Source organism: Entelurus aequoreus, linkage group LG02 (assembly GCF_033978785.1).
Source record: "Entelurus aequoreus isolate RoL-2023_Sb linkage group LG02, RoL_Eaeq_v1.1, whole genome shotgun sequence".
NCBI classification, from domain to species: Eukaryota; Metazoa; Chordata; class Actinopteri; order Syngnathiformes; family Syngnathidae; genus Entelurus; species Entelurus aequoreus.
Genome location: NC_084732.1, coordinates 90700288 through 90715393, shown reverse-complemented (window position 1 = coordinate 90715393; position 15106 = coordinate 90700288). Strand labels below are relative to the sequence as shown.

Below are 15106 nucleotides of genomic sequence, written 5' to 3'. Positions count from 1 at the left end.
GTTTCATGTTCTGTCATTCAATTCATTTTTGGTCAGGAAATCCAGTTTTTGTCCTTCTTTAGCACCACGAGTTTCATGTTCCGTCATTCAATCCATTTTTGGCCAGGAAATACAGTTTTTGTCCTTCTTTAGTGCCACAAGTTTCATGTTCTGTCATTCAATCCATTTTTTGCCAGGAAATCCAGTTTTTGTCTTTCTTTCTGCCTTTGTCCATAACACTGAGTGTGGGCTCATTTAAAGAGCGCCACGAGTTTCATGTTCTGTCATTCAATCCATTTTGTCACAGGAAATCCAGTTTTTGTCCTTCTTTAGCACCACACGTTTCATGTTCCATCATTCAATCCATTTTTTGCCAGGAAATCCAGTTTTTGTCCTTCTTTAGTGCCACAAGTTTCATGTTCTGTCATTCAATCCATTTTTTGCCAGGAAATCCAGTTTTTGTCTTTCTTTCTGCCTTTGTCCATAACACTGAGTGTGGGCTCATTTAAAGAGCGCCACGAGTTTCATGTTCTGTCATTCAATTCATTTTTGGTCAGGAAATCCAGTTTTTGTCCTTCTTTAGCACCACGAGTTTCATGTTCCGTCATTCAATCCATTTTTGGCCAGGAAATACAGTTTTTGTCCTTCTTTAGTGCCACAAGTTTCATGTTCTGTCATTCAATCCATTTTTTGCCAGGAAATCCAGTTTTTGTCTTTCTTTCTGCCTTTGTCCATAACACTGAGTGTGGGCTCATTTAAAGAGCGCCACGAGTTTCATGTTCTGTCATTCAATCCATTTTGTCACAGGAAATCCAGTTTTTGTCCTTCTTTAGCACCACACGTTTCATGTTCCATCATTCAATCCATTTTTTGCCAGGAAATCCAGTTTTTGTCCTTCTTTAGTGCCACAAGTTTCATGTTTTGTCATTCAATCCATTTTTTGCCAGGAAATCCAGTTTTTGTCTTTCTTTCTGCCTTTGTCCATAACACTGAGTGTGGGCTCATTTAAAGAGCGCCACGAGTTTCATGTTCTGTCATTCAATCCATTTTGTCACAGGAAATCCAGTTTTTGTCCTTCTTTAGCACCACACGTTTCATGTTCCATCATTCAATCCATTTTTTGCCAGGAAATCCAGTTTTTGTCCTTCTTTAATGCCACAAGTTTCATGTTTTGTCATTCAATCAAATAACGTGACAGAGATGGATGGACATGAAGACCACAAAAAATATATGCAAACTCTGTGCAAATATCTTGGCAAATGTGAGATGATTATATAAGTAAAGAATGTGAGGCAGCAGCTCACACATTCTCATACTTTCGGTAACATCCAGGAAGAAATGATGTCGGCCATCTTGAAAAATGTCTCAACTATAATCTAGGTGATTTATTGAAATGGAGGAAACCTTACAAAGTATTCAATCCATGAAGTGTATAAAATGGAGCAGATGAGTTATTGTGATGTAGACAAATGTCATATTCTGTCAACATGTTGATGTTCCTCTTAGCATCTTTGATGATAAATGAAACATTAGCACTGCATAAAACATTAGGGGCCTAATTTAGTAAAAGTTTGCGTGTACTAAAACATGTGCAAACTTCATAGCACACACAAAGATGATCTACTAAACTTGTGAGCAGAGGATTGTCTGATTAGTGAACAGAAAAAGGCGTGCAATCCATTTAGTGTCTGTCTTCTTGAATATGTCAAATATATGATGATGTCATCGACACGCCCACAATACTGGGAGGAGGAGATGCAAACATCATTACTTAGCACACGCACTGTGATTTAGCAACACTCACCAGCACTATTTAGTGTTGTATTTAGCAGGTGTGAGGACACACACACACACACACACACACACACACACACAGAGGACTTTGTGGGCAAAGATCCCCCCCGATGAAGAAATGTGACAGTCTTAATTAAATACTGCAATTAGCAGCTGAAACCATCATTACTAATCACCCCCTGGTGGTGAAGACAGGAAGTGGAAACAAAATAAGAGTGCAAAACAGGAAGTAAAGCCAAAAACAGTTTAAAAACGTCCAAAATGAAACACAGAATGGCCGAGCTACATTTATTGAATTGTTCTGTTACTTGGGTGGGATACACCTGTCAATCACTATTGTTTACAACATTTGACAAACAATTATGGACACACATTCTCCAACATGCAGATTGAAAGTGGAGACTACTACATATTGTGTACATATATTCTCATTCAAGCACTTTATTAGGATTCTGCTCTCATAAAAGAAATGAAATATTCAGCAGTTGTTCACTAATTGATGATTAATAGTTTGTATCAAAGTCAAACATGCTTAACTCAAAGTGTTGAACTGATATTAACAATAAGTCTTCAATGACTTCTGGAAAACAAAGTTGAAGTTTATTTGGGATGAAAACTACACTTATGTTGAAATATACAAATATTAGAGGATGTGCTGTTGAAGGCTACACAAAGTCTTTAATCTTAGGAACTTATGAACATGATTGACAGCAGCTGTTAGTGTAGCCATGATGTATGACATCACTCATAATCACAGCAGTTCATTCTTGTACAGTCACACTTACTTGCTTCCCAAATACAAATGGAATCATTTCATAGTTTCAGCACAATCTTCTAAATGTGTTTGTCAACAGAAGGAGAAAACACTATGTATATTGTAAATAGTGATGTATTTACAGTCTAAATACTGTACATACTGATGTATGTACAGTATTTAGACTGTAAATACTGATGTATGTACAGTATGTATATTGTAAATAGTGATGTATTTACAGTCTAAATACTGTACATACTGATGTATGTACAGTATTTAGACTGTAAATACTGATGTATGTACAGTATGTATATTGTAAATACTGATGTATGTACAGTATGTATACTGTAAATACTGATGTATGTACAGTATTTAGACTGTATATACTGATGTATGTACAGTATGTATATTGTAGATACTGATGTATGTACAGTATTTAGACTGTAAATACTGATGTATGTACAGTATGTATATTGTAAATACTGATGTATGTACAGTATTTAGACTGTATATACTGATGTATGTACAGTATGTATATTGTAGATACTGATGTATGTACAGTATTTATACTGTAAATACTGATGTATATACAGTATGTATATTGTAAATACTGATGTATGTACAGTATTTAGACTGTATATACTGATGTATGTACAGTATGTATATTGTAAATACTGATGTATGTACAGTATTTAGACTGTATATACTGATGTATGTACAGTATGTATATTGTAGATACTGATGTATGTACAGTATTTATACTGTAAATACTGATGTATATACAGTATGTATATTGTAAATACTGATGTATGTACAGTATTTAGACTGTAAATACTGATGTATGTACAGTATTTAGACTGTAAATACTGATGTATATACAGTATGTATATTGTAAATACTGATGTATGTACAGTATTTAGACTGTAAATACTGATGTATGTACAGTATTTATACTGTAAATACTGATGTACAAGGTGTGTGTCTAATTGTGACCGTGACAGAAAATCCCAAATAAAATCCATGTTGTGCGGCTGTTTCAAAATAAAACTAGGTGGCGTTGTCAATGCATGCTGTTTCAAAATAAAAGTAGCTGGTTATTAAAGGTGGTGTTGTCCCTGCATGCTGCAGCTGTTTCAAAATAAAACTAGGTGGTGTTGTCGCTGCAGCTGTTTCAAAATAAAAGTAGCTGGTTATTAAAGGTGGTGTTGTCACTGCGTGCTGCAGCTGTTTCAAAATAAAAGTAGCTGGTTATTAAAGGTGGTGTTGTCACTGCATGCAGCAGCTGTTTCAAAATAAAAGTAGCTGGTTATTAAAGGTGGTGTTGTCACTGCATGCTGCAGCTGTTTCAAAATAAAACTAGGTGGTGTTGTCGCTGCAGCTGTTTCAAAATAAAAGTAGCTGGTTATTAAAGGTGGTGGTGTCACTGCATGCAGCAGCTGTTTCAAAATAAAAGTAGCTGGTTCTTAAAGGTGGTGATGTCACTGCATGCTGCAGCTGGACGCGGGCAGGAAGTCGTGCACGTAGGTCATCACAGCTTTGGTCAAATAGGTCATGGTGCCGTAGCGACCACTAGGGGCGCTGTCGTAGAAAAGGTTGCAGATTCCTGTTGCTGCGTCCTTCTCCAGGAAGTCTTCACACACGCTCAGAGACTTCTGCTCGTGTGGAGAGAAGAAGTCAGAGAGGCTTTTGTCACACGCTGCTATAATAATGGCAATGTTAGCCACCAGGTGGTTACTAAGGAAGAGGTAGTTACCTGGTCGCTAAGGAAGAGGTGGTTTATAAATGTTACCTGGTCACTAAGAAAGAGGTAGTTTATAAACGCTACCTGGTCGCTAAGGAAGATGTTTGTTAGGTGGTTGCTAAGGAAGAGGTTGTTAGGTGGTGGCTAAGGAAGAGGTTGTTAGGTGGTTGCTAAGGAAGAGGTTGTTAGGTGGTGGCTAAGGAAGAGGTTGTTAGGTGGGGGCTAAGGTAGAGGTTGTTACCTGGTCGCTAAGGAAGAGGTTGTTGGCCATGTGCATGATGCGGTCCACATGGATGATGGCCCCCAGGTTGTGGAGGTGCAGGTCAGCCAGCAGTCCCACAATGGTGAGGGTCTCCACCAGCAGTTGTCTGTACTCGGGCTGAGGAATGTGGTTGAGGACACTTTCCACCTGCACTGCAAACTTGATCTCTCTGGCTGTCATCTGCACAAGTAGAAGAAGAAGAAGATGGATGAAGAAGATGGATGGATGCATGAAGAAGGCAGGTAGGTGCACCTCTCTGGTGGCAGAAGAAGGTAAGACGTAGCCGTCGATGGAGAGGCCGTGACACTTGAGCAGGACACTCCACACCTTCTGGTAGAATCCTGCAGGAACTCTGTTGATGGCTCCATCCAGCCTGCGTCTCCTCAGCCACTGTCCTTGTCTGTCCTCCCACTGCAGCTGACCGTCACCTGGACCACACCCCACTGGAGACAACATACCACTGGGGGTGGACGGGCTGCTGCACCGCTGTGGAGCAACACTTTCACTTTCACTTTCACTGCTGGGAGTCCATCTTCTCACTTTTTACAATCATTCACATTATTAGGTACACCTGATGATCATTTCATTCATTGACATACCTTTATTACCTTCGATGTACTTTGACATACCTTATTACTACCATTTACCTTTTTGTACTTTGACATACCTTATTACTGTTTAACTTTTATGTACTTTGACATACCTTTATTACCTTTTAACTTTTATGTACTTTGACATACCTTTATTACCTTTTAACTTTTATGTATGTTGACATACCTTTATTACCTTTTAACTTTTATGTACTTTGACATACCTTATTACTGTTTAACTTTTATGTACTTTGACGTACCTTAATTACCTTTTAACTTTTATGTACTTTGACATACCTTATTACTACCATTTGCCTTTCTGTACTTTGACATACCTTATTACTGTTTAACTTTTATGTATTTTGACATACCTTTATTACCTTTTAACTTTTATGTACTTTGACATACCTTTATTACCTTTTAACTTTTATGTATTTTGACATACCTTTATTACCTTTTAACTTTTATGTACTTTGACATACCTTATTACTGTTTAACTTTTATGTACTTTGACATACCTTATTACCTTTCAACTTTTATGTACTTTGACATACCTTATTACCATTTAACTTGTATGTACTTTTACATACCTTATAACCTTTTAACTTTTATGTATTTTGACATACCTTTATTACCTTTTAACTTTTATGTACTTTGACATACCTTATTACCTTTTAACTTTTATGTACTTTGACATACCTGTATTACCTTTTAACTTTTATGTATTTTGACATACCTATATTACCTTTTAACTTTTATGTATTTTGACATACCTTTATTACCTTTTAACTTTTATGTATTTTGACATACCTTTATTACCTTTTAACTTTTATGTACTTTGACATACCTTTATTACCTTTTAACTTTTATGTATTTTGACATACCTTTATTACCTTTTAACTTTTATGTACTTTGACATACCTTATTACTGTTTAACTTTTATGTACTTTGACATACCTTATTACCTTTCAACTTTTATGTACTTTGACATACCTTATTACCTTTTAACTTTTATGTACTTTGACATAACTTATTACCATTTAACTTGTATGTACTTTTACATACCTTATTACCTTTTAACTTTTATGTACTTTGACATACCTGTATTACCTTTTAGCTTTTATGTACTTTGACATACCTTTATTACCTTTTAACTTTTATGTACTTTGACATACCTTATTACTGTTTAACTTTTATGTACTTTGACATACCTTATTACCTTTCAACTTTTATGTACTTTGACATACCTTATTACCTTTTAACTTTTATGTACTTTGACATACCTTATTACTGTTTAACTTTTATGTACTTTGACATACCTTATGAATATTTCACATGTAGCCCATGCGGCCTAACAATAATGTATTATAAATATGAGTCAGTACGTCTAATTTTATTATAAAATCATACACAGCTGTACCTAATGTTGTGACTGTTCAGTTTCATAACTTCACATCCTATCAGATGATGTACAACATTCATGCTGCTACAACTAATACACCCCAAAGGTGTGTGCATGAATAATGTCATCAGGTGTGTGCATGAATAATGTCCTCAGGTGTGTGCATGAATAATGTTATCAGGTGTGTGCATGAATAATGTTCTCAGGTGTGTGCATGAATAATGTTCTCAGGTGTGTGCATGAATAATGTTATCAGGTGTGTGCATGAATAATGTCATCAGGTGTGTGCATGAATAATGTCATCAGGTGTGTGCATGAATAATGTCATCAGGTGTGTGCATGAATAATGTCATCAGGTGTGTGCATGAATAATGTTCTCAGGTGTGTGCATGAATAATGTTCTCAGGTGTGTGCATGAATAATGTTATCAGGTGTGTGCATGAATAATGTTATCAGGTGTGTGCATGAATAATGTTATCAGGTGTGTGCATGAATAATGTCCTCAGGTGTGTGCATGAATAATGTCATCAGGTGTGTGCATGAATAATGTCATCAGGTGTGTGCATGAATAATGTCATCAGGTGTGTGCATGAATAATGTTCTCAGGTGTGTGCATGAATAATGTTCTCAGGTGTGTGCATGAATAATGTTATCAGGTGTGTGCATGAATAATGTTCTCAGGTGTGTGCATGAATAATGTTCTCAGGTGTGTGCATGAATAATGTCATCAGGTGTGTGCATGAATAATGTTCTCAGGTGTGTGCATGAATAATGTTCTCAGGTGTGTGCATGAATAATGTCATCAGGTGTGTGCATGAATAATGTCATCAGGTGTGTGCATGAATAATGTTCTCAGGTGTGTGCATGAATAATGTTCTCAGGTGTGTGCATGAATAATGTTATCAGGTGTGTGCATGAATAATGTCATCAGGTGTGTGCATGAATAATGTCATCAGGTGTGTGCATGAATAATGTCATCAGGTGTGTGCATGAATAATGTCATCAGGTGTGTGCATGAATAATGTTCTCAGGTGTGTGCATGAATAATGTTCTCAGGTGTGTGCATGAATAATGTTATCAGGTGTGTGCATGAATAATGTTATCAGGTGTGTGCATGAATAATGTCATCAGGTGTGTGCATGAATAATGTCATCAGGTGTGTGCATGAATAATGTCATCAGGTGTGTGCATGAATAATGTCATCAGGTGTGTGCATGAATAATGTTCTCAGGTGTGTGCATGAATAATGTTCTCAGGTGTGTGCATGAATAATGTCATCAGGTGTGTGCATGAATAATGTCATCAGGTGTGTGCATGAATAATGTCCTCAGGTGTTCCAAGTGCTAGAAGGTGCAAGCAGATGAGATGTTACCGTGGAGTGAGGTGAGGTGACATTGCTGCATGTGGACACACCACCACTGAGGATCTGAGTATGACAACAATGACATCATCATGCACAGCTGCTGTCAACAACAATGCACACAGACATGATCATGGAGGTGTGATTATGTTGCATGTGATTATGTTGCATGTGATTATGTTGCATGTGATTATGTCGCATGTGATTATGCCGCATGTGATTATGTCGCATGTCATTATGTCGCATGTCATTATGTCGCATGTGATTATGTCGCATGTCATTATGTTGCATGTCATTATGTCGCATGTGATTATGTCGCATGTCATTATGTCGCATGTGATTATGTCGCATGTGATTATGTCGCATGTTAGCCAGTTAACTTGAACGCACACTGAGTGGCTGAGAAGCATCCAACTGGAAGCACAAGTAGAAGCCACAATATTAATATTTTAAATGTTCGTGTGTGTGTGTGTGTGTGTGTGTGTGTGTGTGTGTGTGTGTGTGTGTGTGTGTGTGTGTGTGTGTGTGTGTGTGTGTGTGTCACCTGTTTGATGTCGCTCTTCAGTTGGTGTATTCCTGAACGCTCCGTCTTGGTGGCTCCAGTGTGTCCCACTTCATGGATGGAGATAGCTGGACTACACACGGTGGACTGGACACGCGTAGGTCGCACTAACACACACACACACACACACACGTATAGTAGGTCACACTGATGTGTATATATATATATATATATGTGTGTGTGTGTGTGTATGTACAAAAGCAGTGAAGTTGTGTAAATGGTAAATAAAACTTATATTCAATAGAATAGACTGCAAAGACAAGATATTTCATGTTCACTCTGAGAAACTTTTATTATTTTTCTTTTTGCAAATATTAGCTCATTTGGAATTTGATGCCTGCAACATGTTTAAAAAAATATCTGTAAGTGCAAGTTAAAACTCTACTATGCAAAGCCAAAGGCATTTATCAACAACACCCAGAAATGCTCCGCTGGGCCTGAGCTCATCTAAGATGGACTGATGCAAAGTGGAAAAGTGTTCTGTGGTCTGACGAGTCCACATTTCTAATTGTTTCTGGAAACTGTGGACCAAAGAGGAAAATAACCATCCGGACTGTTCTAGGGTGAAAGTGTAAAAGGTGTGATGGTATGGGGGTGTATTAGTGGTCAAGACATGTTCTAGGGTGAAAGTGTAAAAGGTGTGATGGTATGGGGGTGTATTAGTGGTCAAGACATGTTCTAGGGTGAAAGTGTAAGAGGCAGCATGTGTGATGGTATGGGGGTGTATTAGTGGTCAAGACATGTTCTAGGGTGAAAGTGTAAAAGGCAGCATGTGTGATGGTATGGGGGTGTATTAGTGGTCAAGACATGTTCTAGGGTGAAAGTGTAAGAGGCAGCATGTGTGATGGTATGGGGGTGTATTAGTGGTCAAGACATGTTCTAGGGTGAAAGTGTAAAAGGCAGCATGTGTGATGGTATGGGGGTGTATTAGTGGTCAAGACATGTTCTAGGGTGAAAGTGTAAAAGGCAGCATGTGTGATGGTATGGGGGTGTATTAGTGGTCAAGACATGGGTAACTTACACATCTGTGAAGGCACCATTAATGCAGAAAGGTACATACAGCTTTTGGAGCAACATATGTTGTTATCATGGACGCCCCTGCTTATTTCAGCAAGACAATGCCAAGCCAGGTGTTACAACAGCGTGGCTTCATAGTAAAAGAGTGTGGGTACTAGACTGGCCTGCCTGTAGTCCAGACATTGAAAATGTGTGGCAGCTAAAATCTGAGAAGGGAGACTGTTGAACAACTTAAGCTGTACATCAAGCAAGAATGGGAAAGAATTCCACTTCCAAAATGTGTCTCCTCACTTCCCAAACCTTTACTGAGTGTTGTTCAAAGGAAAGGCCATGTAACACAGTGGTGAACATGCCTTTTTTGCAATGTGTTGCTGCCTTTAAACTCTAACTTCATGATTATTTGCAAAAAAGAACAAAGTTTCTCAGTGTGAACATGAAATATCTTTTCTTTGCAGTCTATTCTATTGAATATAAGTTGAAAAGGATTTTTCTACTTTGTACATACTAATATATATACTCATATATATATATATATATACTTCATCACGTTATTATTGTGGCTGCCCTCACAGTGCTGTTTGGAGGATGTGTATATATATATATATATATATATATATATATATATATATATATATATATATATATATATAAAACAATGTGTGCTTGAATAAAAAGTAGTTGATAGCAGTGAGTTGACATAATAATAATAATAATAATCCATCCATCCATTTTCTACCACTTAATGGGTTGGGGGTGGCAGGGGGCGCTGGAGTCTATCTCAGCTACAGATGGGTCACCACCTCATCACACATAGACAGACAACATTCACACTCACATTCACACACTAGGATAATAATAATAATAATAATAATGCAAATAATGCAAATAATGAATGAAAAGTGACTGACTGCTTTTTTCCACTCCAAACTCTTTGCCACTGAGGATGTGATGCAGCAACTTCTTCATGGCAGCAGGACTCAGACTCATCAGACTCTCTGACGCCTCCTCACCTGCAAGTGTATATATTATATTCATGCTCTCATGACATGAATACTGTATGTCTTGTGGATAGTTGACCTACCAGAACATCTGAGACTGCGAGCTAACTCTGTGGCCATCACCTGCATGATGAGTCCTGTCCTCAATCTCAGCATGTCTCCGAACAAGGAGGGCTGCGAGCGCACGTACATCACCAGGTACACCATGATCTCCTGTATACATATATATACTGTACTTCATCACCAGGTACACCATGATCTCCTGTACACACACATATATATATACTGTACTGTACTGTACTGTACTTCATCACCAGGTACACCATGATCTCCTGTACACACACATATATATATATACTGTACTGTACTTCATCACCAGGTACACCATGATCTCCTGTACACACACATATATATATATACTGTACTGTACTTCATCACCAGGTACACCATGATCTCCTGTACACACACATATATATATATATATACTGTACTGTACTTCATCACCAGGTACACCATGATCTCCTGTATACACACATATATACTGTACTTCATCACCAGGTACACCATGATCTCCTGTATACATATATACTGTACTGTACTGTACTGTACTTCATCACCAGGTACACCATGATCTCCTGTATACATATATACTGTACTGTACTGTACTGTACTTCATCACCAGGTACACCATGATCTCCTGTATACACACATATATATACTGTACTGTACTGTACTTCATCACCAGGTACACCATGATCTCCTGTATACACACATATATATATACTGTACTTCATCACCAGGTACACCATGATCTCCTGTATACACACATATATATACTGTACTGTACTTCATCACCAGGTACACCATGATCTCCTGTACACACACATATATATACTGTACTTCATCACCAGGTACACCATGATCTCCTGTATACATATATACTGTACTTCATCACCAGGTACACCATGATCTCCTGTATACACACATATATATATACTGTACTTCATCACCAGGTACACCATGATCTCCTGTATACACACATATATATACTGTACTTCATCACCAGGTACACCATGATCTCCTGTATATACATACTACTTCATCACCAGGTACACCACCACCACCAATACATACATATATGATGTAGTATAAGTACATATATGATGTAGTATAAGTACATATATGATGTAGTATAAATACATATATGATATAGTATAAATACATATGTGATGTAGTATAAGTACATATATGATGTAGTATAAGTACATATATGATGTAGTATAAGTACATATATGATGTAGTATAAATATATATGTGATGTAGTATAAATACATATGTGATGTAGTATAAGTACATATATGATGTAGTATAAATATATATGTGATGTAGTATAAATACATATATGATGTAGTATAAGTACATATATGATGTAGTATAAATACATATATGATGTAGTATAAGTACATATATGATGTAGTATAAATACATATATGATGTAGTATAAGTACATATATGATGTAGTATAAATACATATATGATGTAGTATAAGTACATATATGATGTAGTATAAATACATATATGATGTAGTATAAGTACATATATGATGTAGTATAAATACATATATGATGTAGTATAAGTACATATATGATGTAGTATAAATATATATGTGATGTAGTATAAATATATATGTGATGTAGTATAAATACATATATGATGTAGTATAAGTACATATATGATGTAGTATAAGTACATATATGATGTAGTATAAATACATATATGATGTAGTATAAGTACATATATGATGTAGTATAAATATATATGTGATGTAGTATAAATACATATATGATGTAGTATAAGTACATATATGATGTAGTATAAATACATATATGATGTAGTATAAGTACATATATGATGTAGTATAAATACATATATGATGTAGTATAAGTACATATATGATGTAGTATAAATATATATGTGATGTAGTATAAGTACATATATGATGTAGTATAAGTACATATATGATGTAGTATAAGTACATATATGATGTAGTATAAATACATATATGATGTAGTATAAGTACATATATGATGTAGTATAAGTACATATATGATGTAGTATAAATATATATGTGATGTAGTATAAATATATATGTGATGTAGTATAAATACATATGTGATGTAGTATAAGTACATATATGATGTAGTATAAATATATATGTGATGTAGTATAAATATATATATGATGTAGTACAAGTACATATATGATGTAGTATAAATACATATATGATGTAGTATAAGTACATATATGATGTAGTATAAATACATATATGATGTAGTATAAGTACATATATGATGTAGTATAAATATATATGTGATGTAGTATAAATACATATGTGATGTAGTATAAGTACATATATGATGTAGTATAAGTACATATATGATGTAGTATAAATACATATATGATGTAGTATAAGTACATATATGATGTAGTATAAATACATATATGATGTAGTATAAGTACATATATGAATGATGTAGTATAAATACATATATGATGTAGTATAAGTACATATATGATGTAGTATAAATATATATGTGATGTAGTATAAGTACATATATGATGTAGTATAAGTACATATGTGATGTAGTATAAATACATATATGATGTAGTATAAGTACATATATGATGTAGTATAAGTACATATATGATGTAGTATAAATACATATATGATGTAGTATAAATACATATATGATGTAGTATAAGTACATATATGATGTAGTATAAATACATATATGATGTAGTATAAATACATATATGATGTAGTATAAGTACATATATGATGTAGTATAAGTACATATATGATGTAGTATAAATACATATATGATGTAGTATAAGTACATATATGATGTAGTATAAGTACATATATGATGTAGTATAAGTACATATATGATGTAGTATAAATATATATGTGATGTAGTATAAGTACATATATGTAGTATAAGTACATATATGTAGTATAAGTACATAATGATGTAGTATAAGTAGATATATAAATAGATGTAACCTGAGTGAGGACAGCAACACTGATGTCTTGACCGCTGACTTCATAGATCAAACTGTTGAGCTCCTCAGGAGGAAGTGGACTACACAACAACAACAACAACACAAAAACACACAAATAAGTTAAAGAACGTGTTGTGAACTACTAATAATGTTTATGACTTACACTGTCAACTACTAATAATGTTTATGACTTACACTGTCAACTACTAATAATGTTTATGACTTACACTGTCAACTACGAATAATGTTTATGACTTACACTGTCAACTACTAATAATGTTTATGACTTACACTGTCAACTACTAATAATGTTTATGACTTACACTGTCAACTACTAATAATGTTTATGACTTACACTGTCAACTACTAATAATGTTTATGACTTACACTGTCAACTACTAATAATGTTTATGACTTACACTGTCAACTACTAATAATGTTTATGACTTACACTGTCAACTACTAATAATGTTTATGACTTACACTGTCAACTACTAATAATGTTTATGACTTACACTGTCAACTACTAATAATGTTTATGACTTACACTGTCAACTACGAATAATGTTTATGACTTACACTGTCAACTACTAATAATGTTTATGACTTACACTTTCAACTACTAATAATGTTTATGACTTACACTGTCAACTACTAATAATGTTTATGACTTACACTGTCAACTACTAATAATGTTTATGACTTACACTGTCAACTACGAATAATGTTTATGACTTACACTGTCAACTACTAATAATGTTTATGACTTACACTGTCAACTACGAATAATGTTTATGACTTACACTGTCAACTACTAATAATGTTTATGACTTACACTGTCAACTACTAATAATGTTTATGACTTACACTGTCAACTACTAATAATGTTTATGACTTACACTGTCAACTACTAATAATGTTTATGACTTACACTGTCAACTACTAATAATGTTTATGACTTACACTGTCAACTACTAATAATGTTTATGACTTACACTGTCAACTACTAATAATGTTTATGACTTACACTGTCAACTACTAATAATGTTTATGACTTACACTGTCAACTACTAATAATGTTTATGACTTACACTGTCAACTACTAATAATGTTTATGACTTACACTGTCAACTACTAATAATGTTTATGACTTACACTGTCAACTACTAATAATGTTTATGACTTACACTGTGATGACTTTCTCTCTGGGCTCAGGAGGAAGACCGACTGTTATCTGCTTGTGGTGAGAAATAAGGTCTGTGCATGCCTACACACACACACACACACACACACACACACACACACACACACACACACACAGTTGATTTCAAACAAGTCCTACAATGTGCATTATTCTGATTAACCACTAGAGGGAACTATAACATTTAAACGTGTCCTTTTCTATTCTCATGAAGTTTATTTGACAACAAAATGAAAATCCTTGGATTTTGATGCAAAATAAACTTCATGATATGATTCTGCAACATGATTATGTCAATCAATCAATGTATTTGTATTTATATATATAGTGTGTACAGTAATAAATAATTGATAATCATAAGTGTTTACAGTAATAAATGTTTA

The 15106-nt window shown here is 34.8% G+C and overlaps 1 protein-coding gene across 3 annotated transcripts in view; it reads right to left on the bottom strand.

Annotated features, from left to right (window-relative positions):
- Nucleotides 1-3209: 3209 nt before the first annotated feature.
- Nucleotides 3210-15106, bottom strand: part of phka2 (phosphorylase kinase, alpha 2 (liver)) — a 38882-nt gene continuing 26985 nt past the window's right edge. For 2 of the 3 annotated variants that reach the window (XM_062034482.1, XM_062034473.1), the window contains 9 exons: nt 14710-14789; nt 13524-13602; nt 10543-10672; nt 10370-10471; nt 8427-8551; nt 7895-7948; nt 4783-5016; nt 4510-4710; nt 3211-4179 (listed from right to left, as the gene is read on the bottom strand). In XM_062034482.1, the coding sequence (XP_061890466.1) occupies nt 4006-4179; nt 4510-4710; nt 4783-5016; nt 7895-7948; nt 8427-8551; nt 10370-10471; nt 10543-10672; nt 13524-13602; nt 14710-14789 (1179 nt within the window). In that variant the 3' untranslated portion in view covers nt 3211-4005. Of the gene's footprint in view, nt 4180-4509; nt 4711-4782; nt 5017-7894; nt 7949-8426; nt 8552-10369; nt 10472-10542; nt 10673-13523; nt 13603-14709; nt 14790-15106 lie in introns of all 3 variants that reach the window. The other variant, XM_062034490.1, reaches the window with a different exon arrangement.